This window comes from Rhinoraja longicauda, chromosome 40 (genome assembly GCF_053455715.1).
Source record: "Rhinoraja longicauda isolate Sanriku21f chromosome 40, sRhiLon1.1, whole genome shotgun sequence".
NCBI lineage: Eukaryota > Metazoa > Chordata > Chondrichthyes > Rajiformes > Arhynchobatidae > Rhinoraja > Rhinoraja longicauda.
In genome coordinates, this window is record NC_135992.1 from 9,724,858 (window position 1) to 9,751,229 (window position 26,372).

Genomic DNA, 26,372 nt, shown 5'->3' on the forward strand with positions numbered 1-26,372 from the left:
AAGGTCAACTGTCAGGAGCCAGCGAGTGAGCGCCCGCGTCGCTGCCGGTTATTAAAATACAATAACAATATTTCGCGGGTGCCAATTGACAGAAGAGCTTCACAACACGTTTCGTTATGTTGCAGGGAAAAATAAAAGTTTAATATTAAACTATGGTTTTGTCGGTTTTAAAGGGGGTGGAGTCTTGACTTTGAGGCTGGCGGGAGGCGGGAGAGCTAGTTCCAGAAGATTCCGCCAGAAGGTGCGCGAGCTGCGACTGGCGCGCGCGAGGAGGCGAAGCTGCAGCACGGAGCACGATGGACGCGCAGAAACTCCGCGATCTCAGCGCCTTCGTGCAACACTGCAAAGGGAGCCCGAGTGTGCTGCACATGGCCGAGCTGCGCTTCTTCAAGGATTGGCTGGAGAGGTGAGGGAGGGAGTGAGAGGTGGGGGGTGGGGTGGGGGGGAGGGTGAGGAGGTGTGGGTATAAGAGCTGAGGGGTGGTGAGGGTATGAGAGAGGGGGGTAGAGAGGGAGTGAGTGGATAATGTGGGGTGGGGAGGGAGGGGAGTCAGGGAGAAATGGGGTCAGGGTGTGGGGAGGGGTCAGGAGTGGGGGGAATCAGGGAGAAATGGGGGGGTCAGGGAGGGGTGTAGGGGTCAGGGAGAATTGGGAGGGGTCAGGGAGAATTGGGAGGGGTCAGGGAGAGTGGGGAGGGGTCAGGGTGAGTGGGGAGGGGTCAGGGTGAGTGGGGCGGGGTCAGGGAGAGTGGGGCGGGGTCAGGAGTGGAGGGGTGGGAGGGGTCAGGATTCAGGGAGAATGGGGGTCAGGGAGGGGTGGAGGGGTCAGGGAGAATGGGGAGGGGTCAGGGTGGGGAGATATGAGGGTGGGTGAGAAGTACTGGGATGAGAGACGGTGGTAATGGGGTGGGAGAGGGGTGGTGAGGAGTACTTAGTTTTCACTTTCTGAAGTGACAAGGTGGTGGTGATAATTCAACGTTTTCAACCTAATGGACCAGAGGCAATGTGCCACTGATGTAAATTGCAAGTCTGATCTCTCATTTTTGTTAGGCTGTCAGCATTGGTGATGTTTGAAGGTGATTGTTTTGTTTGGAAGATAGGAGTACCGCTTATGTAACAGGTTACAGACCTAATAAAAAAAGGCTTCTTTTATTAACTGTATTTAGTGCAGAAATACTGGAGGACCCCACACCCTGACCCCTCCCCACACCCTGTCTGAAGTAAAGCATTGTAAATGTATCTTCAGAATGTGACAAGAATTTGATACAAGTTCTAGAAGTTTTTGTAAGAGCAACAAAATATATTGTCCAATTATATTACATTAAAATTTGTATTGGTCTTTGTAAACAAGCATGGAGTTTCAAATTATTCACATCTTTGATTAAGTGTACAGAATGGGACCAGTGGAGCAGTAGTTTTACCGTGAAAGATCGAGTGGAAAACCTCCTGCTATGTCAGTGGCATTTCTTGCACCGTTGGCAAGGTGCATAAATGGAGAGTTGTGTGCCCATTATTCTGAAACATGTTGACTTACTTTGGCATACTTACTGTTCTGGACAGAGCACACTGGATCTTTGTCTGATCTGTCCCTGTAGTTTCCTGTATACTACTTGGTCTTATTCTTTGTTCCTTGAAATTTTGTTCTAATTGAGCTGCGTTTCATTGGCAGTGGTTGTGATTGTCATTTGCTATATTTCCCAAATGGCTCTTTTAATGAGTATTAAATATATCCAAACATGTGAATTAGGAGCAGGACAGACTGCTCCACCATTTATAGGCACAAAACGCTGGAATAACTCAATGGGACAGGCAGCATCTCTGGAGAGAAGGAATGGGTGACGTTTCGGGTCGAGACCCTTCTTCAGATGGTCTGAAGAATGGTCTCTACCCGAAATGTCATCCATTCCTTCTCTCCAGAGATGCTGCTTGTCCTGTTGAGTTACTCCAGCATTTTGTGTCTTATCTTTGATTTAATCCAGCATCTGCAATTCCTTCCTATACTGCTTCACCATTTAAATGGTCATTGATGATTTGATTGTAACCTTAACTCTGCATTCCTGTTCTATTCCTTTAACTTTTTACCCTTTTACCTTATCAACTATCCATCCACCTCTGCCTTAAAAATATTTAATGACTTGCCCTCTGAAATATATTTCCCCAAAAATGCTTCATTGTCTGAAATAGGCTGCATTTTATTTTTAAATAGTGATCCCTATTTCTAGATTCTACTGCAAGATGAAGCAAGAGCTCGAAACTCATTGATTCAATCCTCAGAATCTTGTGTAGGAAGGAACTGCAGATCTTGGTTTACACCGAAGATAGACACAAAATGCTGGTGTAACTCAGCGGGACAGGCAGCATCTTTGGAGAGAAGGAATGTGTGATGTTTTGTGTCGAGACCCTTCAGACTGAGAGTCAAGGGAGAGTGAGTCTTGAGATATGGAAGGGTAATGTGTGAAAACAACAGAATCACAGAGGGGGAGCAGCAAGAGAGGGTTTTGCAAAACTCTTTTAGGAGAGAGGAGGAGAACTTCTTCAAAACAGGCATACCATGAGATTTTGCAGTGGGGCACACTCTCGCGGCATTTTGCGTCTGCCCTCAGGATCTTGCATGTTTCAATCAAATCCCATCTATATTGAACTCCAGCAGATGCAAGCCTAGCCTGCTCATAACATGATACTATCACCTGTAGACAATTGTCAAATCAGTGTAGATCCCCCTCTCCAGATGTGCACCCTGTCAGCAATCATTGCAAGAGTTTTGAAGGATGAGGGAGGACCTAATTGAAACTCACCGAATAGTGAAAGACCTGGATAGAATGAATGTGGAGAGGATGTTTCCACTAGTGGGAGTGTCTGGGACCAGAGGCCATTGCCTCAGAATAAAAGGACGTACCTTTAAAAAGGAGATGAGGAGTAATTTATTTAGCCAGAAGGTAGTGAATCTGTGGAATTCATTGCCACAGATGACTCTGGAGGCCAAGTCAATGGATATTTTTAAGATGGAGATTGACAGATTCTTGATTAGTAAGGGTGTTATGGGGAAATGGCAGGAGAATAGGGTTGCATGGGAAAGATAGATCAGCCATGATTGAATGGCGGCGTATACTTGATGGACTGAATGTGCTAATTCTGCTACTAGAATTTTTGAACAATCTGATTTTTCTTCTGCACCAAACCATGCGATCAATTTCCGCTGCTGTTAATTAGCTAATTTGTGGATTTCTGCCAATACATTTAGGGGACCTGCTGAGTAATCAAGATCTAGAAGGATCAGTAGTAATAGTTTATTTAATGTCCAATCTGGTTGCTCAGAATTTAACTGCAAGATATAATTCAATCTTGGTTACGGATAGTGAAATCTAATCCTCTGCATGCGGCTGTAATACCATTGGAATGTATCCTGATACCTTAGTTCAATGTCCAGAAATATCACCAATCCTCGGGTGCTGTTTGTCTTAAGCCTGCCATCCATCAATCGCAGTTGACTTGCAAACTTGTGGTTATTGAATAATTTGATCAAAATGGGCATATTTTTGGTGGAGTAGCGAGAGATGACAATTTTTTTAAAAATGAAATTGATGTGGATGAAAGATTTTTTTTTAACCCAGAAGTTTGAAGGACTGGAGCCAGAACTAGTGTTTAATAAAGTCTTGTTAAATAACGTTAGTAAGGAGGGATACAGAAAGGAAAATGGGGCAGTATTTCCAGGGTGAAGGTAGGCGCTTGATTATGTAGGATAGAAAAATAAAATTTGTGCCAAATAGCCGTTCTTTCCTGTAGATTTGACAAAATACTGTACAAACCCTGTATTTTTTCAAGAATTTGTGCATTGCACATTTTCAACCTATGATGCACAGTATATTTCCTGTACCCGATGCTGGAGTTTAGGAGGATTTTCCTGGATCTAGTTTATGTCTTTTGTCTTGACCTTTCCTATCGTCACTTGGTACAAAGTGGCCCATTCAACTCTTGTCTATTTTAGCTAGTTAATTAGGTTGCTCATTTAACTTGCGACCCTCCACTTGTCTCTATGCCTGTGTAAGAGGATTTGCCAAGGAAAATAGATCTTGACTGTGTTGTCTGTTCTCGGTTGTAATTTGAGCTGAAACATAGTAACTTCAGTAGGATTGATTGATAGAAATTGATTGAAAGATACAGGGTTGACATAGGCCCTTCGGCCTACCAACTCCACGCCGACCATTGATCACCCGTTCGCAGTAGTTCTATTATCCCATTTCACATCCACTCCGTACAGACCAGGGCAATTAACCTACAAACCTACGCGTCTTTGGAATGTGGGAGGAAACCGGAAGAAGCCTACGAAGTCACAGGGAGAATGTGCAAACTACGCAGGCAGCACCCAAGATACCGGCCCATGAAGGGCGGCACGGTAGCGCAGCGTTAGAGTTGCTGCTTTACAGCGAATGCAGCGCCGGAGACTCAGGTTCGATCCTGACTACGGGTGCTGCATTGTAAGGAGTTTGTACGTTCTCCCCGTGACCTGCGTGGGTTTTCTCCGAGATCTTCGGTTTCCTCCCACACTCCAAAGACGTACAGGTATGTAGGTTAATTGACTGGGTAAATGTAAAAATTGTCCTTAGTGGGTGTAGGATAGTGTTAATGTGCGGGGATCGCTGGGCGGCGCGGACTTGGTGGGCCGAAAAGGCCTGTTTCCGCGCTGTATATATATGATATATGATATGAAGTCGGCCTGGGAAGTCGCCCGTGGGAATGGATCTGCCAGTTGTGGGAATGAATCTGCCGGCTGGGCCAAAGTTCCAGAACCCCGGCCGCAGTTGGAAAATTCAACCCACTGGTCAGTGTTGAAGTCCCGATGAGGTGAAGATCGCCTGCCTCACTCGGCCTAGGTGCTACATTTAGGGGGAGATTTCAAGCGCACTTTTGTAATTTTGTCTGTGTTAATGGAGGTGTTGTACCACTAGTTGCCAGAAAATCAGTGGTGGACCTAAACTGAACTAATTTCAGTTAACTTTGCTACGGTATTAATTTCTTTTAAAATGCATTTGTCTGTGAACCTGTGAGGAATGGATGAGAAATGGGCATCATAAACGGGTTAAAAAAAGACACAAAGTGCTGGGGTAACTCAGCGGGTCAGGCAGCATCTCCGGAGAACAGGGACAGGTGAGGTCTTGGGTCGAGCCCCTGTGTTACTCCAGCATTGTCTTTTTTGTAAACCAACATCTGCAGTTCCTTGTATCTCCATCATAAACTGGTATTTGTATTCTCTTGAGGCCTTGGGCACATAGATGGTAGCACGGTAGCGCAGCGGTAGAGTTGCTGCTTTACAGCGAATGCAGCGCCGGAGACTCAGGTTCGATCCTGACTACGGGTGCTGCACTGTAAGGAGTTTGTACGTTCTCCCCGTGACCTGCGTGGGTTTACTCCGAGATCTTCGGTTTCCTCCCACACTCCAAAGACGTACAGGTATGTAGGTTAATTGGCTGGGTAAAATGTAAAAATTGTCCCTAGTGGGTGTAGGATAGTGTTAATGTACGGGGATCACTGGGCGGCACGGACTTGGAGGGCCGAAAAGGCCTGTTTCCGGCTGTATGTATATGATATGATATGATATTAAGAAAGGATTTTGAGACCAACACAGTTATCAATGCAACCACACCTGGTCTGTTAATTTTTGATGTTTTTTTTAATGACTTTTTTTGCATCTTCTTTGCAGTATGGGAGCAACTATACCTCCTCCAGCAGAACACCCGGAATTCCCGGAGCCCCCAAAGGTACCTGATATTTCTAGTGAATCTGAAAGAGGTATCTCCTGACCAATTTCCAGGAGAATTTTTCAGGATTTTAACAGGGGCCTGGTGTGGACAGCTGGCTTTTTACTATTTTTTTAAAGAGGAAGGTGAAAGACCAGTGTGAAATTTCCATCAAGGGCTGTATGTACAGCTATCATGGGACTAAACGATGACAGTTCACATGGTTGCACATTAACTTGCATTCTTGTGTAATCTGTGGTTTGTGTACCATTAGTAGTTGGTTATCTAAGAACGTTCCTCCAAATCCATGCATTGTTTGCAGAAGGAAGTTGGGATTTTCTCGTTTTCAGGATAATCCATGGTTTTCATTGAACCAACAAGTACAGAAAAACTGTTCAATCAGTTGTGATTTTGTTGAATCTTTGAAGGTGTTTTCATCATCCTTCAGGCAGTGCATTCCATCTCTTCATAGCTCATTGAATGTCCCCACACACAAATCTTTGCAAATTTAAGTTGTTAGAAAAAACTATCTGTCCACCAAAACCTGATTGATTTGAGCAGTTTTGTCATGGAAAATCTCAGCATCTCTTTTCATGCCACATGAAGTCTCTTATTCCGGATGCAATTGTGCTAAATGCTACTAATCTTAATTGTACTAAACTCTCCGAAGACATTAACGTTGTGCTGACTCTCCGAAAACATTAACATGCTTCATTTATATAATGTGGTACCCAGAATGGATCTAGGCAAAATAACCTGACTTGAGGCCTAAAAAATAATTTTATAAAGGTTTTTTCATAACATATTCCTTTCCCAGCTCCCAGCGCAGAGAGTATGCCTGAAGTGATGTAAGCTAATTACTTCCAGTTGTTATTATGGCTCCTCACATCTAAACTAGAAAAGTAAATTGACGTGTTTGGACACTCATTTGTCATCATCTGTCTCTGTTACAAAGCGTGTACATGTGGGAAGGAGATTAGTTAACCAGGTCACACATCCTGGATGTTTCTCATTACCAAGCACGTGGTAACGTGACAGTGAGTGACGTAGGGTAAGATTTTGCATAGGAATTTTGCTTTGGTGCTGGTCTGTTGTTAATAAAACTATTGGCAACAGAGAGGAAATTGCAAGATTCTCTTGAGGCTGTGTTGTATGATCTGAAGTTAGTAATTAAATTGCCGGGAATTCAAACATAAAAATTCACTAAACCTTTAAGGCACTGTGTAGCTTTAGCAAAGGAAATGTGTGCCTTGTAAAGAGATATTAAATTAGGTGATCAAATGCTTTGTGAAATAAATTTACAGAATGTCAAGAGGGAAGGGAAACAAAAAGTAGGAATGATAGGCTTGAATGCGGAGGAGAGAAAAAAGGTTGAAGATTTAAGGTAGTGTTGCCTAACATATAGCCAGTTTGGACGGTTGAAACAAAAGTGGGTGACTGGGACTTAATGTGTAATGGTGTAGAGAGTACAATTCTGAATAGGTTACATTTCCAGGGCTGGGAGATATCTATGAGTGAGTTAGAATAGTGGAAACCATTATTATTAAAAGCATGGTGAAAGCCCCGGCAGCAGGTGTGAAGGAGGAAGAAATGTTGGCATTTTAATAAGTTAAAGGCAAGGGGAAAATGGGAGAGAGCCTAGAGAAATGTGAATGTAGCTGGGCAGTGACGAAACCACTGGGCAATGAGATGAGAAAAGAAGAGAGAGAGAGAGAGAGAGAGATGACGAGGACAGTTTCTGCGGTGCTGAGCATTAGTGTTTTATGCTGGGGTGAAAAGTAGCAGTGTTATTTCAAATGTGGTGTAATATGATACTAATTTTTTTTGTGGGCATAGATGTTGTTCTGAAAGAACAGACTAAATAACTTGAATTTTTTCAGAAAACAAATACAGAAGCGAAGGAACCGCCGATTTCACCTCCAGAGCAAGCTTCAGAAAGCCCAGAGAGTGAACTTGGTGAGTGTTGCACTTCTCTTTGCTCTGTCTATAGTGCTTGAGTTTGAACCGATTGTATCTATATATGGTATATCTGTCTGTTTGGGTAGCACATAAAACAAAGCTTTTCACTGTACCTTGGTACACATAACAATAATAATAAACCTATGCCTAAAGATAAACCTAAAGATAATTATGGCTGAGATAAGTTCATTAACACCCCTCCCCTACCCGACCTCTCATATCAAGTATTTATGCAATCAGCTAATTGCAGTCTGTAGAAGAACCGAAACTTTGCCTGTCCATACCCACCTCAGAGCTGGCTGACCGCAGTAGAGCTGCTGCCTTGCAGTTCCAGTGACCCAAGATCAATCCTGACCGTTGTTTGCATTTTCTGTCTGATCGTGTGGCTTCCTCCCTTTCCCTCTCACAACCTGGTGTTTGTTTCCTACCACGTCCCAATGATGTTCAGGCTGCCAGGTTATTTGGAACTCTAAGTAGGTGAGTGATCGTATCTGGGAGGTAGAATAGGTTAGTGGCAGAATAGGATTGTTCAATGAACTGGCATGGATGGGTTGAATTGGTTCAATGTGTAGGAAGTATAAGGATAAATGGTACATGGCCATTTCTCCGGCAGGATGTTGGTCCCTTGATGAAGTGGTCGCGTATGTCAGTGGTGGGGTGCAGCAGATCAAACCACTGGCGAAATTACAACAATGTCTGTAGTGTAGTTTGCTTCAAGTACATTCATGTGGATGTATTTTGTTCTTCACAGATATTGACGATGAAGGTGTGATTGAGGCAGATCTTGAAGAACCTATTGAAATGGGAGATGACAGTATTGAGGTGAGCCTTTTTTTTGTTTCTCTTCATGCCCTTCCTGAAAACATTAACTTGTGTTCCCGGTTTAAAAAAACTCAGGCTAGGTTTTAGCCACAGGTATCATGTTAGCAAGAAGTGTGGACATTGTACATCTTTCTATGGTGTGCGTTCTAAGCTGGAATACTCCATCTGAAATGGAGCAAGGCGGCAAAATTACCTCCTGCAAAAACAGGTAAGGTGGAGGATAGATGAAACTTGCTTTTCAAATGGAAAAATCTTGATTGTCCTGCATTAATCCATTGATATCTAAATAATTATTAGTGAATTTCAAATGTTGGCTTCATACCAAGCCTACAGAGAATGAGTGGCTGGGGAGAGATGGCAATGTTTGTTTCCACAATAAATCTGGAGTTGGAAGTCAGGAAGTGTTTGAGATATGCATTTACACTAAACGTACTTCCCTTGTGGAAATAACTGTAATTAACTCAGATTTCTTACCATTTTGCCAGTGGCTAGTTGGCATAATGTTGCTAATTTTCCCCGTTGAACTGTAAATAGTGATAGGAGTACAAAATAGTGAGTCTTATTTAAGTGCTTAGTTGCTAGTATTTTTACACAACTTGCTTGGCGTGTTTAGATATCCATTGAAATTGAATCCATTGGAAGTATTCGAGCAATTATCAAATAACTTTGCCAAGATTTTTTCCTCTACCTTTGTGTTCTTCCTCCAATTCTCCATCACTCTGCCATCTCGAGAAAACTCGATTCTGCCGGAGATGCTGTTCTGCTGTTCTGTGGGCACCAGCAGCACCACCTCCCTCTCCAGAGCCTGGTCATTCTATGTCATGGTGGTTACGTAATCTTTCATCTGTGAACAATGATCTGCAATCTATTGTTTATAAGTTGCAAAGTTTGTACCAGTCACCATTGATCGTTATCTGACACTTTGTTCTCTTGCTTTAGGTGACTGAGGAATTAATGGATCAGGCAAATGAGAAGAAAGCCGAAGCCATCAATGCTTTGGGAGAAGGTAAGTGTAATAGAAGGGAAATGGTTATTGATGGAGCGGGCAAGGCTTTGGTTCAGCAAAGTGGTGGATCTGAAAACCAGAATAGTTGTTACCTGCACAGACACAAGCCATTTGGCACGACTGGTCTGTGCCTGTGCACGATCTTCCACCTGTCTTGTCACCCTCTGTCAACTAAACTGTTATACAACTTTCTGACTCATTTGATTAGCATCTAACCACATCCTTGCCAGTCAACTTGGCTTCTTGCTGTAAGTTTCACATTTTAACATTCTGTGGTGAAGAGGTTTCTCATTTCCTTGTTGGATTTCAGAGTTGTTAACTGACAGTTGTAAATTACCCTTTCGTATAGATCAGTAGCAGAAAAAAGTCAAGGGCAGTTAGAGGCATGTGAGAGATGAGTTGCATGGTTACAGGGAAATAGAGAGAGTGGGGGGGGGGTTGAGACTGATGGGATCACTCCACGACAGCTAGCATGGATCTGATGGGATGAAAGGCCTCCAGTGTGGGAAGAGTTAATAAATAAAATGCATGACTTCTGTAAAATGGACGAAGCAGTGTGACTAACTATTTAAATAATTTAGCGTAAAAGGGCAGGAGTAATTCTGCGGGTCCTCTGGAGAATTCCAGCACTTTGTGTCCTTTTGTGTAAACTACCATCTGCAGTTCCTTGTTTCTAAATAATTCAGCATCCTGGGCATTATGGCGTTGTATTGTTCTAGATCAAGATTTTAAGAAGAATAGGAATCGTAAGCAAACCAGGCTAAATAACTGTTCTCAGATCTGTGGCTTCATGTTAAACATTGTCTAAAACAAAATATATTTGTGTAAAATTCCACGATATATGTGGGGTGCAACATTAAACAATGTTAATTGCGTGTAATCGTTTCTAAATTGGCAATGTCGTGAGTGGTTTGTGCAGGTGTTGAGCAGTGTAGTGTATCTACCCATTGATATGGGCTGGGTGGAAATGTGGAAATCAAGTTTCCATTGATGATTGGAATAGCTGTACACCTTGGAATAATGAACTGATCTAACTCCTTTCCCTCTGGGGCCAACAAGCCTTTTCTAAATCAGGAGTCTACCTGATCCCCACATGAATACTTTGTGACTAATTAATTCCAGCGATAAGTCTAAACATAAAGTTATTGCTGCAGTTTAAAATCATATCCCATAATTATTTTTGCTTTTGCTGCAAGTGGCACCTTTCATAATCGTGCTGTAATCTCTAAACAAAATCTTATGGACTTAATTTATTGTGAAACTCTGTATGAAAATAAAATTAAGGATGAGTTGGCTAGAGGAACAAAAATAAAGGAAACAGTGTGGCTTAAATATTGAAGCCACACTGAAATACTTCATGTGAATGTCCCAATCCCATGTCTGACTGGAAATATACCTGAGCATATGTGGCACAGTGAGATAATTTATGATGTTGTTGTTCGTGTCTTTGATTTGGAATAAAAAGATTTATAACGGCATAACATTGCGCAACCAATGACTTTAGCAAATGAAGTTTGACAGACACCAAATTTCATTGGGTGGCACGGTGGCACAGCGATAGAGTTTGAGACTTGGGTTCAATCCTGACAACGGGTGCTGTCTGTACGGAGTTTGTACATTCTCCCCGTGATCTCGTGGGTTTTCTCCGAGATCTTCGGTTTCCTCCCACGCTCCAAAGACGTACAGGTTTGTAGGTTAATTGGCTTGGTATAAGTGTAAATTGTCCCTAGTGTGTATAGATGAATGTTAATGTGCGGGATCGCTGGTCGGTGCGGACTTGGTGGGCCAAAATATGGTAAGGTGAGCAAAATGGGGTAAAAGCTTTAATGAAGGTTTTGAAGTGGTGAGAGGAGGTGAAGGTTTGGAGACTGAATTTGTCAGCTGGAGGCATTGTGATGAGTATTGGAGTGATTAACGGGGCTACGGAACAGAGAGGAACTGGAGGAGAGCAGGATCTGGAATGCTGATGTGGCAGGTTACAGAAATAGCAAGTCCATGAAAAGACTTGAAATGGGGTGTCTGCATGAAGGAAAATAATTTTTAAGTTGAAGCAGGGCTGGTTCAGGAGCCAACACGTTAAACAGTAGAAATACTTTTGATGTGTAGTCTCTCATAATTTCAGAAATATTTAAAATTATTTAACTTTGAAAATTGCACGAAAGCATCACATCCACTGATTTGCATCGTCTGTCTGATATTTTAATTCTCTAACCTTTCAGGTGGTTGATTAGTAAGCGTGTATATCTGTCTACTCAAGCAAAAATTGAACTTGTTTGGAAACGTACAAAAGACACCAAATGCTGGAAAAATTCAGTTGGTCTGGCAGCATCCCTGGAGAACGTGGATAGGTGATGTTTCGCGTCTGTAGAAGGGACCCTACCCAAAATGTGATTTTTCCGTATTCTCCAGGGATGCTGCCTGATCCTCTGAGTTACTCCAGCATCTTGTGGTTTTCTTTGGTAAACTGGCATCTGCAGTTCCTTGTTTCTACATTTTGCCTGGAAACTTCCTGCCTCTTATGTTCCTAAATCTCTCACCAGCCCTTGGTGTCTAAACGCTTTGTTTTCCTCAATACAGGGGATCTTGAAAAGGCACTCGAACACTTCACAGAAGCCATTAAGTTGAACCCCCGCCTGGCCATTCTTTATGCTAAGCGAGCCAGGTAAAATGTAGAATGGATGTATTCTTGAAAGCGTCTTGGCATTTGGGTGCAGGTTTTACTCACCCGCTTGACAAGTGATGCTAGTGAAGTCTGATCAGCAGTCTGAGCGCCAAGTAGAATAAAGCAAAGACCACATGTATTGCCTCCTAGAATCAGAAGCTTGGATCGCATTGCATGCCTATTGGAAACTGGGTTAGGGAAATGATAAAGGCTGGGTCATATATCAGGCTTCAGTGGCATCTCACAGCTAAATTCGGAAATCTTGTATCTCTCCTGTTCTTTGCAGAAGGGAGATGGAGGCCTTGAGTTCTTGCTCCTCTGCCAGGTGTATTGTCATTTTACAATCTGGGTAGTTTTTGTAAATGTCCTTGTTTGGGAACATTGTGTAAAAATGGGGTGTCTGCATTTTTATTTTGAAAACACTCTTAGCTCTTGTGCTTTTGTGTAATTCTAGAATAAATTGCTGAGAAATTTCATCCTTGAAGTCCCCTTTTAAACACAGTGCAGAAAGAGCAAGAACTTTTGAGCCCTTTTTTTAAAGGGATGGGTTCATAGACACTTGTCTGGTGTAAGTGTTGGAAGCTTTTGGTGATGTCAGTTTGTTGCCAAATGATGATATTTGCTTCTACGCCCTTGTGAAAGTATTTGATGTCTGGGGATCTGGTTCAAATAATGGAACTGAAAGGTTAAAAAAGCCTACAGATGTTAGATTTAAGAGAGAGTTAGATAGAGCTTTGGGGGCTAGTGGAATCAAGGGATATGGGGAGAAGTTGGGCACAAGTTACTGATTGTGGATGATCAGCCATGATCACAATGAATGGCGGTGCTGGCTCGAAGGGCCGAATGGCCTCCTCCTGCACCTATTTTCTAGGTTTCTATGTCAAGGTTGTAGTCCATTGTTTGCCACGTACATGAATGCATCCGAAAGGGAATACTCATTTGAAACTATTAAGCAAGTTGAACATTCCTTGTCGAGCTCACTACATTTCATTAACCTGGAGTGGTTTCCCTACCTGCCAAGTAAGCTGTAGATTCCATTTTGCTCCTTGCCGATGAATGTGTTTCTGTAAGCGGATGAAGTAATCTTGACCCACGCATGTTCCCATCTTGCTGTGAGCCTCTCAACACAAGTAAAAAGATCCATGGTAATTTCTCCTTGGAGTTTTCACTTCCCCTCTGTCAGTCCCACTGTTGGATTGTGACTTTTCTCCACTGTTCGGAGAGATTAATATGCACAGCATTAACTTGCTGTGCTCGCCCATTGTAAGCACAGCAAGTTAATGCTGCCACATTGTTTTGGATTTCCCATTGTGCCACAGCATAACAATCCCTAAATATTTTTTAACATCGACTTTTCTTCCTTCTGCACATCTGAAAAACACTGATTGCATTGTGGATTAGCTCTGACATTGATCCCATCTTTACCCAGTGGTGTCTTGCCCTTTCCAGTAAAGGTCACCAGATAGCAGTCAGGACCCTGGCATCTGTTTTGTTTTATTGCTCTCTCTAATTTGGAATCAGAGATCAATTACTACATCCTTGCTGCTCCCTTCATTAAGATTCCCAAACTCAAAAATTAAACAAGGTCTTCGATTCATAAAGTTGAATGGTTTCCCAGGCAGTCTTTTGGAGAGCTACAAACTATTCCTAGGATGTTAACATGTTTTCTCTCTTAGATTATTGTTGAAATAACACTTTTTCTAACCACACTAAGCTATCTTTTTCTACTTCGCAGCGTGTATGTGAAAATGCAGAAGCCCAATGCAGCCATTCGGGACTGTGACAAAGCTATCGGCATCAACCCAGATTCAGCACAGCCTTACAAGTGGAGGGGAAAAGCACACAGGTGAGGAGCCGTGCAATCCGTGGACTGCGAGGGTGAAAGCAATATGAAAACTCTGTGGGAAGGGATGAGAATCCCGTATGGTATTTGGAGCATGCAGCATATGAGAAACAATAAAATCTGTAAGGACCGTATGTGGGTATTGATGTGAAATAGGGCTGCTTGATTCTATTGAATACAATGATCTGTGTATACAGAATTTGTGCACCATTCACCCTGACTTGTAGACGTTAATATTTATGCTTCACACAAACTGCTTTCCTGTTGTTTGCTCATTGAACTGAAGGCCCCTCTTTGCTTCTTCCATGCTGCTATTTGCTAGTTTAAATTATACATTATGAAATGTGCAAAGTGCTGCTGTCTTCCCTCCAGCATTTTTAAAATGCAGATGCATAACCTCATGATATCCGAGCCACCTTGCAGTCAGTGAAGTATTTTAGCAGCGTCTCAATTGGAATGCACAAGATTGACAGAAATTGTGCGCAAATCATGTTTAGACATTAAATGTGATCTATTTTCAAGCAGCTTTCTATAAATGCATCCTTCCTCGTCTCCATAAGGCTTTCGCCTGGTGCTGGAAGTATAGTGGCTGCTCAGTACTTTCCACCGTGGGAATATGCATGTGGCACTCAAAATTAGCAGGCTCTGACCATCGGACAAGGCATAGAAGGTTTGGACCCGAGACATCACCTATCCATGTTCTCCAGAGCCTGACCCGCTGAGTTACTCCAGCATTTTGTGTCCTAATTCTGCTTAAACAGTGTTACGAATCAGGGCCTGGACAGAGAATTCTGAGCATGCTCACGAGCCTGTCATTTTGGAACAAGAAATTGGGAAAGGATAGAAAGGATAGATCTGTGTTCTGCGTTTATGTTGAATGACTTCTGATCTCAACATGTGCTCAAATTGATTACACACAAGGAACCGCAGATGATGATTTACAGAAAGTGCCGGAGTAACTCAGCGGATTGGGTGGCATCTCTGGAAAACGTGAATACTCCAGGAGATATTGCCTAATCTGCTGAGTTACTTCAGCACTGAGGTTTTTTTTTGCTCAAATTGATTGATTAAAAAATAGAGCATGGCAACGGCCCACCGAACCCACGCTGATCATCGATCACCCATTCACATCACTTCAGTATTATCCCACTTTGGCATCCACTCCCCGTGCACCGGGCCATTTAGAGGCCAATTTACCTACAAATTTGGGATGAAAGAGGAAACCCATGTGGTCATGAGGAAACTCCACACAGACAGCACCCAAGGTGAGAATCGGACCCTGTGTGTAGCTAGCTGCTCAACCATCAGTGCCAGCATGGTGATAATGGATTGATTGGATGCTCAAACAACTGTACCAAAACCCCTGGTTTTGACGATTCCAGCTGTTAACCTTCCTGTGTTTTGCCATTTTCAAATAGGCTACTTGGACACTGGGAGAAAGCAGCACTGGATTTGGCAATGGCCTGTAAACTGGATTACGATGATGATGCTAGTGCCCTGCTGAAAGAGGTGCAACCTCGAGTAAGTGACTGTCCTGGCTGCGTTTTTTTTCTCTTTAAAAACTTGTTTGATTTGGAGACAATGAAAGATAACGTGACATGCCTACACACGTTGCAGCCAATGAATTTGTTTGAAACGCAGTCATTCTTGGCTGCGAGTCAGATTTGTGCGAGGCGGTAAATCAAACTGCTGCAGGGCATTAGCAGTGGAATTGGTGCCTCTAACAGCTGCCTTGGAGAAATAATAGTGATTTTTACCGTATCTTCCAACTAGGATTTGCATATTATGCAAATTCTCATCAATTTTTAAATCTCTCGTTCACCTCGCCCCTTTTCTCTATCAGAGCTACAACCCACTAAGATCTGTGCATTCCACTTCTGACAACTTGCACAACCATGGTTTTAATTGTTTTTGCCATTACACAAGTCAATGCCCTGAACTCTGGCATTCTCTCCCTTAGCCTCGCTGCCTCGCCACCCTATCTGTGGCCCTCTTTTAGTGTGTTCCTTAAAGTCTACCCCATTAACCAACCTTCTGTTGGACATGGCATCAACTTTTGTTAACAGTTTAGTTTAGAGATGCAGCGTGGAAACAGGCCCTTTGAACCACCGAGTCCAAGTCGACCAGCAACCAAGCATACCCTAGTTCTAGCCTACACATGAGGAACAACTTAAAGAAGCCAATGATGGCAAATCTACAAACCTGCATGTCTTTGGAAAGTGGGAGGAAACGGGAGCACCATGCGGTCACGGAGAACGTACAATGATGTGCAGGTTTGTAGTTTAATTGGCATCTGTAAATTATCCCGAGTGTACAGAATAGAACCAAGCGATCATTGGTCGGACTCAGTGGGCCGAAGAACTTGTTTCCACTCTGTATCTATAAACTGAACTAAGTGTTATTTATGCATTCTAAATTCTTTGCTTCTCCTAATCAGAAGCTGAGACAGAACCCAGTTTTTTTGTTATGCCTGTTTTTATGAAGACTGTGTTCAATCTGAACCTGAAATTCCAACAGCCTCAGCTACGCAGTCGATATGCAGTGGGGTTCAGCTGTTGCCTCTGGGCTCCAGTGACCCAGGTTTGATCTTGACCTGCGTGTGTGGAGTTCGTATGTCTGTCCTGTGACAGCGTGGGTTTTCCCAAGTTTAATCCTACATCCCAAAGACATGTCGGTAGATTAATTGTCAGTGGGTGGAGTACCTCTCATGTAGATGGGTGGCAAGAAAGTCGGGGAGAGAGTTGATGAATATACATGTGAATGGAGTGCAGGGCGATAGGTGGGACATTATTATTGAAAGCCAGCAGAAACCCATTGGGGTGAATGACCTCCTCTGTCATTGGGATATGGATTACTTGTGGATTCCGTTCTTGAGAACTATTCGTAAGACAATTTCTCCAGAAGTCAGAAATGTCCATTTTCTGTGGCTACCCTTATGGGATCACACTTGGTATAATTCTTACATTTCATTGAATAATACTCCCCGTCATTAAACTAATGGAATACACACTGTATATTAAAGGATGGCATGAAATATTTTATTGTTATCACTAGCTTGAAAAGTGCTTTAATAATAGAAAGGAGAATTTGTGTAGTGGGTTTTCATAAGTCAGATTCATCATAACCCAGGGAAGTGCCTGTGTGTTTATGGATCCCAGGAGTAGAACTCGTACAGCATGCCATTGGCAAAGAGAATTCCATTAGTGTAACAGTGTAGAACTGAAGAGCTTGTGGATTTTGAGAAAAACGGTGCAGTGTGATTCTTTTCCACGTCTACTCCCCCCCCCCCCACCCCCAGTACTGAGGGAGAGTAGGCAATCCACATACATGTCATAGTACATGTTTAGAGATACAGCGCGGAAACAGGCCCTTCGGCCCACCGGGTCCTCGCCGACCAGGGATCACCGTTTTATTAACACTGTCCTACACCAACTAGGGACAATTTTTTAACATTTATACCAAGCCAATTAACCTACAAACCCATATGTCTTTGGAGTGTGGGAGGAAACCGAAGATCTCGGAGAAACCCCACGCAGGTCACAGGGAGAACGTACAAACTCCGGACAGACAGCACCCGTAGTTGGGATCGAACCCGGGTCTCCGGCGCTGCATTCGCTGTAAGGCAGCAACTCTACCGCTGTGCCACCGTGTCTCTCAGGACTGTGTGTTCTCGGTATTTAAACCCAATGAAAATGCTTCTGCAAAAGGAAGGTTCTGTCTAGGTTCTTTGCTTTCTGCCTGTCCTTATAAAAACACGCCAAGCTCGTAACCTATTGTATATCTCCAGTGATTGGAACTGTGCACACCGGGGATTGGTACTGAATGTTGCAACGTGTCTTTTAGGCTCAAAAAATAATGGAGCACAGAAGAAAATACGAGAGGAAATCTGAAGAGAAAGCTCTCAAGGAGCGAATGGAGCGTGGAAAAAAAGCAAAAGAGGAGCATGAGAAAGCGCGCAAAGTAAGTGGCAAGGTGGAACGATTGTGGATATCAGCTATTTTCATCTGCTCAGCCAAGTGTCTTTTTACATGCAATTCCTGGTGAATGTTAATGGGTTTTGGATTATGAGATCTTTGCTTGCCCATAGCTACATGTAACAAAAGACTCTGGATCATATCGGTGGCTGAGATCCATGGCTCTACTTAAAACTACATCACATAGAGGGGCCTTTTATCCTAATTGGTTTATACCTTGTTACCTCCATCAACAGAAACTTAATATAAGACTACAACTTTTAATGTGCATGCACTTTGTACAATAGGCATTGTGGTATCATTTTTAGTAAAACTATTACGGTCAGCAGTGTTAGAATTTTGCTGAAATAGAGATATTAAAAATGTATATTAATTCAACTAAATCACTTGGAGCTTATTTATTTACTGTATTTCAAAACAAAACATGCCAGTTATGTTGTAAACCAAACTCAAGCTAATTTTATAAAACTAATTTAGTATTAATTTGGTGCTTTAAAGGGTTTTTTTTGTGAATGCCAGGAACATATGGTTCAGAATGCTCTAATTTGATTGCTTTTTATAATGATAAACAATTTGATCAATGGGAACTTGGCAGACTAAATCCATTTTATTTAGGTGTGACGGATGACATTAAACGGGTAAAATATATGTCCATTGCAGATTTAAAACTGGTTCCCTCTCCCTTTGTTATCACCTCTTCCACAGCCAACAATGGACCTTTGTGGGCTCCATATTTCCCTGGTCATCGGTACCGGCTCTGATTTGTCCTGTACCTTTTCATACCACTCGTTATCCTCTCCCCTGACTCTCGGTCTGATGAAAGGTCTTGACCCGAAACGCCACCTATTCCTTTTCTCCAGAGATGCTGCCTGACCCGCTGAGTCACTCCAGCTTTTTGTATCTGCCCTGATCAGTAGCTGTGTGAAGTATAGATACCAGCACAGTTAATTGACAGGATGGCAGTGAGGGACAGGGATGTTTCTGAATGCCCTCTCACATTGGTAACATTTACAGAACTTTGCTTACATCAGGGAGCATTTGCACACTCTGACTTGGATTTGAAAATTTAATCTGGATGCTTCAATCATGTTTATTCAACAAAATAAAACTGAATGAAGGGCCTAGACTGCACTGATTTCTGTCGTACAGTTAAGCCCCCTATTGTTTGTCCGATTGTCACTGTGCTATAGTGCATTTTTGGCTATCGGACTCTATTGAAACTGCATTAATTTCTGTTTCAGGAGGAGGAGACTCGTCGTGCAGGAGCCACGGGCTTTGGTGGTTTCCAAGGTTTGTTTTTCTACCCTTATGCTAGCTTTCTTGGAAATGTGGTGAGAGAATCTCAACCTTCCACATTGGGTGGGGGGGGGGGGGGTAGGCTACATGTGGGAGGAAACATGGGATTGCCAGTTCTGGCAAATAAATATTATGTACTTGTGGTATCTTTATCAGTGGTCTTGGGTGATCTGATGTCTATGCTGGATGGATTATCTTCCAATGATACTATCAGATCTAACTTTTTATGCTGATGTTTTACATGAGCCCTCATGCCTTCAAAATGGAGATGAGGAAGAATTTCTTTAGCCAGAGGGTGGTGAATCTGAGGAATTTGTTGCCACAGCCAGCTGGGCAGGCCAAGTAATTGGGTATTTTTATGGCAGAGATTGATAGGTTCGTGATTGGGAAGAGCAAAGGTTACAGGGAAAAGACAGGAGAATCGGGTTGAAAGGGAAAAAATAGATCAGCCATGATTGAATGGTGGAGTAGATTTGGTGGGCTGAATGGCCTAATGCTGCTCCATGACATGGTCTTCTGAATAATTTGGGAAAATGTAAATGTGTAAGAAGGAACTGCAGATGGTGGTTTAAACCGAAGATAGACACAAAAAGCTGGAGTAACTCAGCGAGACAAAGCTGCAGGTTATCCAAATGTTGCGAGATTGCAGAACTCTGAGAATCAGATGCATCTGGATGCCTGAATATATAATTCTCAGAAAGCTGCTTGGCAGGGACAGCAAGTAATTGGGAAAGCTGGCAGTGTTGTCACTTACTGCTCGGGGATTAAGGCATGGATAGAGTAGATGTGGAGAGGATGTTTCCACTAGTGGGAGAGTAGAATTATAGCCTCAGAATTTTAAAAAAAGTTATTTTTGGAAGGAGATGTAGAGGAATTTCTTTAGTCAGAGGGTGGTGGATTTGTGGATTTTTTTTGCTCCAGAAGGCTGTGGAGGCCAAGTCAGTGGATATTTTTAAGGCAGAGATAGATAGATTCTTGATTAGTACGGGTGTCAGAGGTAATGGGGCGAAGGCAGGAGAATGGGGTTAGGAGGGAGAGATAGATCAGACATGATTGACTAGGCCTTGAGTGGGTCGAGTGGCCTAATTCTGCTCCTATCACTTATGACATTAACTACAAGAGCTGGGAGATTTTAGATGAATTAGCAAGATCACATCTGGAACATCAGCTTGCTGGGTGCAACTGCCTTGGAGTTTGAGCAAAATATTCTGCTGAAGCACTGACTGTGTGGCATTTACACGTTCTCCCGATATTGTGTGGCCTTTCTAATGGATGCTCCTGTTTTCTCCCACATCCCAAAGATGTGTGGGTTGGTAGGTTAATAGGCCAATAAATTGGCCTTATTTGTAGGTGAGGTTCAGTTAATGGAAATGCAGGTAAAGGGGGAGTAGGTTACAGGAGAAAAGTTACCGTATGTGATTTCTTTGTGACCCGGCACAGATCTAATAGGATGAATTGGCTTGTGCATTGTACAGAATGTGGAGTGTAGAATTCTCCAGTGGAGTGTTTAGCAACTAAGTTCAAGTCTGGTCTCCAATGTTGTCAACATTTCTTTCTTCCTCAATTCTTGGGGTTGAAACCCATTGTGTTTCTTTTGCCACCCCTTGTACATCTGCACTGATTCGGCCTCTGGTTCGTACTTATGTTGTCAGCCTTGCAAATAAAAAACTGAAGGTAGACACACAATGCTGGAGTAACTCAGCGGGTCATGCAGCATTTCAGGAGAGAAGGAATGGGTGACGTTTCGGGTCGAGACCCTTCTTCAGACTCTGAAGAAGGGTCTCGACCCGAAACATCACCCATTCCTTCTCTCCCGAGATGCTGCCTGACCTGCTGAGTTACTCCAGCATTTTGTGAATAAATCGATTTGTACCAGCATCTGCAGTTATTTTCTTATAAAATACTGAGTTTGGGCATTGGAGCAATTTTAGTCTGTTGTCAGATTGAATTTCAATTTCTGTCTGAATTCAAATCCTGGATATTGTACAAACCAAATTGTTTAATGCCAAAAAGATGATGATTAATGAGACAAGGGGAAACTTGATCTCTGGTTACACGCTGAGTTCTGTAAGATTGTGCTCTGCTTTAAAGTTTAAATCCATTAGGATCTATTCTAGTGCACTCCAAATGTGAGAGTTTAAAAAAAAAAAAACTCTTTTGAACCCACGTGATTTTTGGATCCAATTTATCCAGAATTCCTCAGACAACCTCCTGGACCAGTTTCCCACGTGGGAACGTGTCTTTGTGAAGTCCATGTAGACCATGTTCATTGTAGTTCCTTCATCAATATATTTTGTTACCTCTTTGAAATGTTCACTCAAATTGGTCAGATAGGATCTCTTGCTAATCAAACCATGCTGATTATCTGATTAATCCCCGTCCTTGCAAAATGTGAGTCTTGGGTTGCCGTCATGGAGAAGTCTTTATGGCTTCTCTATTATGACGAACGCTCCATTAGTCATTGAAAGAGTTCATACGATCCCTGCCCGGCTTTTTCAGTCAGAGAGTTGTGAATCTGTGGAATTCTCTGCCTCAGAAGGCAGTGGAGGCCAATTCTCTGAATGCATTCAAGAGAGAGCTAAATCGAGCTCTTAAGGATAGCGGAGTCAGGGGGTATGGGGAGAAGGCAGGAACGGGGTACTGATTGAGAATGATCAGCCATGATCACATTGAATGGTGGTGCTGGTTCAAAGGGCCGAATGGCCTCCTCCTGCACCTATTGTCTTTTGTCTATTGTCTATGATCCTGAAATCAGTTATAACCTTTTTGTTCCACTCTAACCTTTTTAGGTGCACCTGGTGGTTTTCCAGGAGGAATCCCCGGAATGGGGGGAATGCCCGGAATGGGGGGAATGCCTGGAATGGGGGGAATGCCTGGCCTGAATGATCTACTTGGTGATCCAGAGGTGCTGGCAGCGATGCAGGTAATGATCGTCACTTAATTGTGAGCTTGCCGTACAATGCTTTACACAGTCACTTTGCACAGAAGGGTACTCATTAACCCGGGCTCACGATTGTGGTGAGATATGGAGGCTCTGGATTTGAATCTCTTCCTTGAGCCCTTGGGTTCTCATATTTGAAAGCTGCTAAATTATCATCCATTTCATATGCTGTTCAATTGTTGACCTGCCTCGCTGCAAGGTACAAGAACCAAACCCATTATCTGTACCTACAAGGAAAAGCATAAGGCTACACGTATAAGGAACACCATCCCTTCTAGGTTGCCCTCTAAGTTACGTGCCATCCCGATTAGGAAATACATTGTCAGCCCTTCAATCAAATCCTGGAAATCTTGCTCCCACACTAGCAGCACTGTCAGCTACCTTAACCAGAGGGACTGTAGTGGTTCAAGACAGCAGCTCACCACCACCATCTAGATGGCTATTGGGCATCAAATGCTGGTCTTGCTGGTGTCACCCTGATCTGATGAAGGGTCTTTGACTTAATCTGTTGGCTCCGATTCTCTTTCCAGTGATGCGGCCTGACCTGCTGAGTGTTTCCAGCATTTCCTGGTTTTATTGTGCCATTTTTTTTGCCTGAGCTCTCTTAGCGAATGCAGCGCCTGAGACTCAGGTTCGATCCTGACTACGGGCGCCGTCTATGCGTGGGTTTTCTCCGAGATCTTCGGTTTCCTCCCACGCTCCAAAGACGTACAGGTGTGTAGGTTAATTGACTGGGTAAAATGTAAAAATTGTCCCTAGTGTGTGTAGGATAGCGTTAATGTGCGGGGATCGCTGGGCGGCGCGGACTCGGTGGGCTGAAGGGCCTGTTTCCGCGCTGTATCTCTAAATCTAAATCTAAAATCAAGAGAGCAAAGGTGGGACCGTGCCTCACAGATGCTTAATGTTGCTTTCTTCATCCAACCCCTCACAAATGAACACTTAATGCACCCAACAATAAACCTGTGGCATTTACCATCCATTACGAACCGTTCTCTCTGCAGGACCCTGAGATAATGGCGGCATTCCAAGACGTGGCCCAGAACCCAGCCAACATCTCAAAATATCAGAACAATCCGAAAGTGATGAACTTCGTTGGGAAGCTTTCAACTAAGTTTGGTGCCAAACCTTGAGGGGCAGGATATTCTAACTAACATCCTAACTACAGCCCCCTGCACCCTGCCACTGTGCAGTACCCGTGTATCTACAATCCTCCTTCAGAGTAGCCTGCTATATTTTTTAGTCTCTTTTTATTACAAATTGATTTTATTTGGGGGTGGGGGAGAATTAAACAGTCTAAGGAAAAAGTGCTCTTGCGCAGAAAATCTTGTGCTACTTATTGTCTGCAGTGGCCCAGATCTGTAAACAGGGGCATTTGTGGGGGGTTTTTTGTGTTCCTATTTTAGCATGACAATTAATGCTATAAATAAATGGATTAAAATTGCAGAGCAGAAAACTTGATGCAAATTTGTTGACTGGTTTAAAAATAGTTACATCTTAAACCAGTGACCAGATCTCGTGGTAGTGACCGATATTGGCAATGTATAAGAAACCTTTTTTAGTGTGGGATGAAAGACAAAGCAATGCACACACGTTGCACCAGATTTTGCATTTAAAACTGATTTCCTTGTAATGCCACAGCACCTTCAGTGAAAGTTTGTTCCCTTCTGCTGCATTAGCTAACTCAGTAAAGCTGCATGTTGTGTCCTTGGATCAAGGTGTGAAATTGGCTTCTTGTCGTCCAATGCTTCCTCCTGTAAAGGGCAAGCATGAACATTAACAAAATGCCAGCTGGACTTTGCACTTTCTGGTCAAATAGCTTACCTGAGCTTGTACATTAAAAGTTATAAATTCTACTAAATATAGTGAGCAGCAGCTTGGTAGATAAACTGGAGGAATGTGGGTACCTGAAGAAATCAGTATCGTAGTTTCTGGGAAGCAATAGGAGATTACTAATATGGCAACTGTTTACAGATATTTTTCTCCCCAGAAAGTAATCTCATTTTAAATAATGAAATGGGTTAATATCTGGATGGAAATAAATATGGTTGTAAATAATGGTTACTCTGACATTTTGTATGCTACAGCCTCCTTTGAAGATTAAATTCAGGTGATTCCATTATATTGTAGATTATTTTCAATTAGCCTCTCGACCAATATTGATTGGAAGGACTGAATTCTTATACAACTATAAACACTGCTCATAATCACTACAGGTAAAAGGCATTGTATTAACCCTCCCTCTTGGGTTAGTTAGTGGTGGGGGTTGACGGAGGGGGGCGGGAGAAGCTGGACAATTTTAACATGGGAGAAATTGGTCCTGTGAAGCCAAGGGAATGAAACATTTTAACTTGAAGGACAACCCTTTGAGTTAAATATTTGGATCTTGATTTGTTTCCCCCCCCTCCCTCTTCTTTCTCCAAGAAAATTAATGATGTTGAATTACATTGGGTTATTGAAGGGCTATGCTTTAGCCATAAGAACAGTCGTTTTGGGTGTCCATGTAATAATTTCAAGCCTGGTTTTTAATGCAGTGAGTATTGTGGGGGTGATTGGGTGAGGGGGAGGATGAGGGATGGAATTTTCCAAACCCTTGCCCCCAGCTCATGAGTTGCATGTTGGACTTGTGGGAAAAATAAATTGGAAACAAAGGACTGCCATCATCTAGAATTTTTTTCCTACGTGATTGGATGGAAGCAGGAAGCATGGCATGTCCTGACCTCCCTTCCCGCTCCCACCGGCAGGCACCCTTGAAAGAAAAATTCACAACCCAATCCGCAAACTTCACATTCTTGCTTCTCTTTGAAAAAGGCGGTAGCTTTAATGTCACTGGTTACTATTCTGCATTGATCTGGTGTAAAAATGGACAGCAATAAATGTTCTGTTGGTCTTGATGCTTATGTTGAATATATAGGCACTGAACAAGATCATTACAGTTTCCCTTCACTCTCAACATGATGGTACTTTTAACCCCAGTTGCCCGAGAGTTGTTTTCTTTGCATTCTTTTTATGATTCTGTAGCATTGATTGAGTTCCATCGATGCCCCCACCCTGAAAACCAAATAATTGGCCTGTTTCAAAACTTGCAAACGCAGGCCATCAACATTACAACCTAAGCTCACTGGTTGTTTCTGCACCTCCTTCCTCACTCTAGTGTTCCAACTGCTGTCTATCAACCTCGTGTACACCACACCAACATTTTCTAGGGCATAAAATAAAAACATGTTGGGAATGCCCAGCAGGTCAGCCAGCGTCTGTGGAGAAGGTGACGTAAAATTTTAGGTCAATGACGTTGCATTCAAACAGCTTGGTGAAAGTTTCCAATCTAGAAAGTGGAAGGTTCTAAGTAGCCATTGAGCTGAAACGGTTGCACTTTCTCATTTCACAGATGCCGTTTGACCTGCTGAGAGTTTCCAGCGTTTTCTGTTCATTTCAGATCTCCAGAATCTGTACTTTGTGCTTCATGGTCACGACCTGTCTCTAGCCAGGCAATCACAGAAACTAACTGCAAAACTGGCAACAGGTTGGTCACAGAGGTCAATTGGTGCCCACTCAACCTCTCCTCATTGCTGCTGAGGCCAAAGCCAAACAATGTCGGGGGGGGGGGGGGGGGGGGGAATAGGATGGAATCGAGGTGTTTGGAGAAGAGGTCAGTGGGGCAGGAGCAGGCAGAAACAATGGGCTTGCCAGGGCAGTTCAGGTTGTGGTTTTGGGTATGAGGTAAAAGCAGGCAGTGGGGCTGGGGAACGATAAGGTCGGAGGCTGTGGAGGACAGATTGCCAGAGGTGATGAAAACAAAGACAGTGTGAGAGATGATATCTTGCTGCCAGTTAGAAATAAGAAGGCCCAATAATATATCCAGTATAAATAAATCCAGTACTTTAGAATAATAAATAAATATTGCCAGGCTAACTTGTGCAGGGAGAACAAGCCTTTGGGCCCATTTAAAATAATAATCATTCTGAGATGAGTAAGACTCTTAAGTAGTCTTTCCTTAACCTTTTGAGTTCTCAAATTTCCAGCGTTGGCATTTTCCCGTAACCAGTGATCTTGATTTGCAATGTTGATGGCTGGTGATTGCAGGTGCTACTGGACCTGGGTCAATACCATCCACTGCAACTGATGCAAGGCCGAGATAA

At 43.0% G+C, this 26,372-nt stretch overlaps 1 protein-coding gene across 1 annotated transcript; it reads left to right on the forward strand.

Moving 5' to 3' along the window:
• Nucleotides 1–219: 219 nt before the first annotated feature.
• Nucleotides 220–24,352, forward strand: st13 (ST13 Hsp70 interacting protein). The gene is made up of 12 exons (XM_078430532.1): nt 220–406; nt 5,697–5,754; nt 7,614–7,689; nt 8,444–8,514; nt 9,454–9,520; nt 12,098–12,182; nt 13,918–14,028; nt 15,444–15,546; nt 17,869–17,985; nt 19,241–19,289; nt 22,085–22,218; nt 23,238–24,352. The coding sequence occupies exons 1-12, from the start codon at nt 297–299 to the stop codon at nt 23,364–23,366; spliced, it is 1,110 nt and encodes a 369-aa protein (XP_078286658.1). The 5' UTR covers nt 220–296; the 3' UTR covers nt 23,367–24,352.
• The last annotated feature ends 2,020 nt before the right edge of the window (nt 24,353–26,372 follow it).

Bases quoted from the DNA above. Each gene is read 5' to 3' on its own strand.
- st13 (XM_078430532.1), top strand. From the start codon at position 297: ATGGACGCGCAGAAACTCCGCGATCTCAGCGCCTTCGTGCAACACTGC. The intron at 9,521-12,097 runs GTAAGTGTAATA...TCCTCAATACAG, and splicing joins CATCAATGCTTTGGGAGAAG to GGGATCTTGAAAAGGCACTC. The intron at 22,219-23,237 runs GTAATGATCGTC...TTCTCTCTGCAG, and splicing joins AGGTGCTGGCAGCGATGCAG to GACCCTGAGATAATGGCGGC.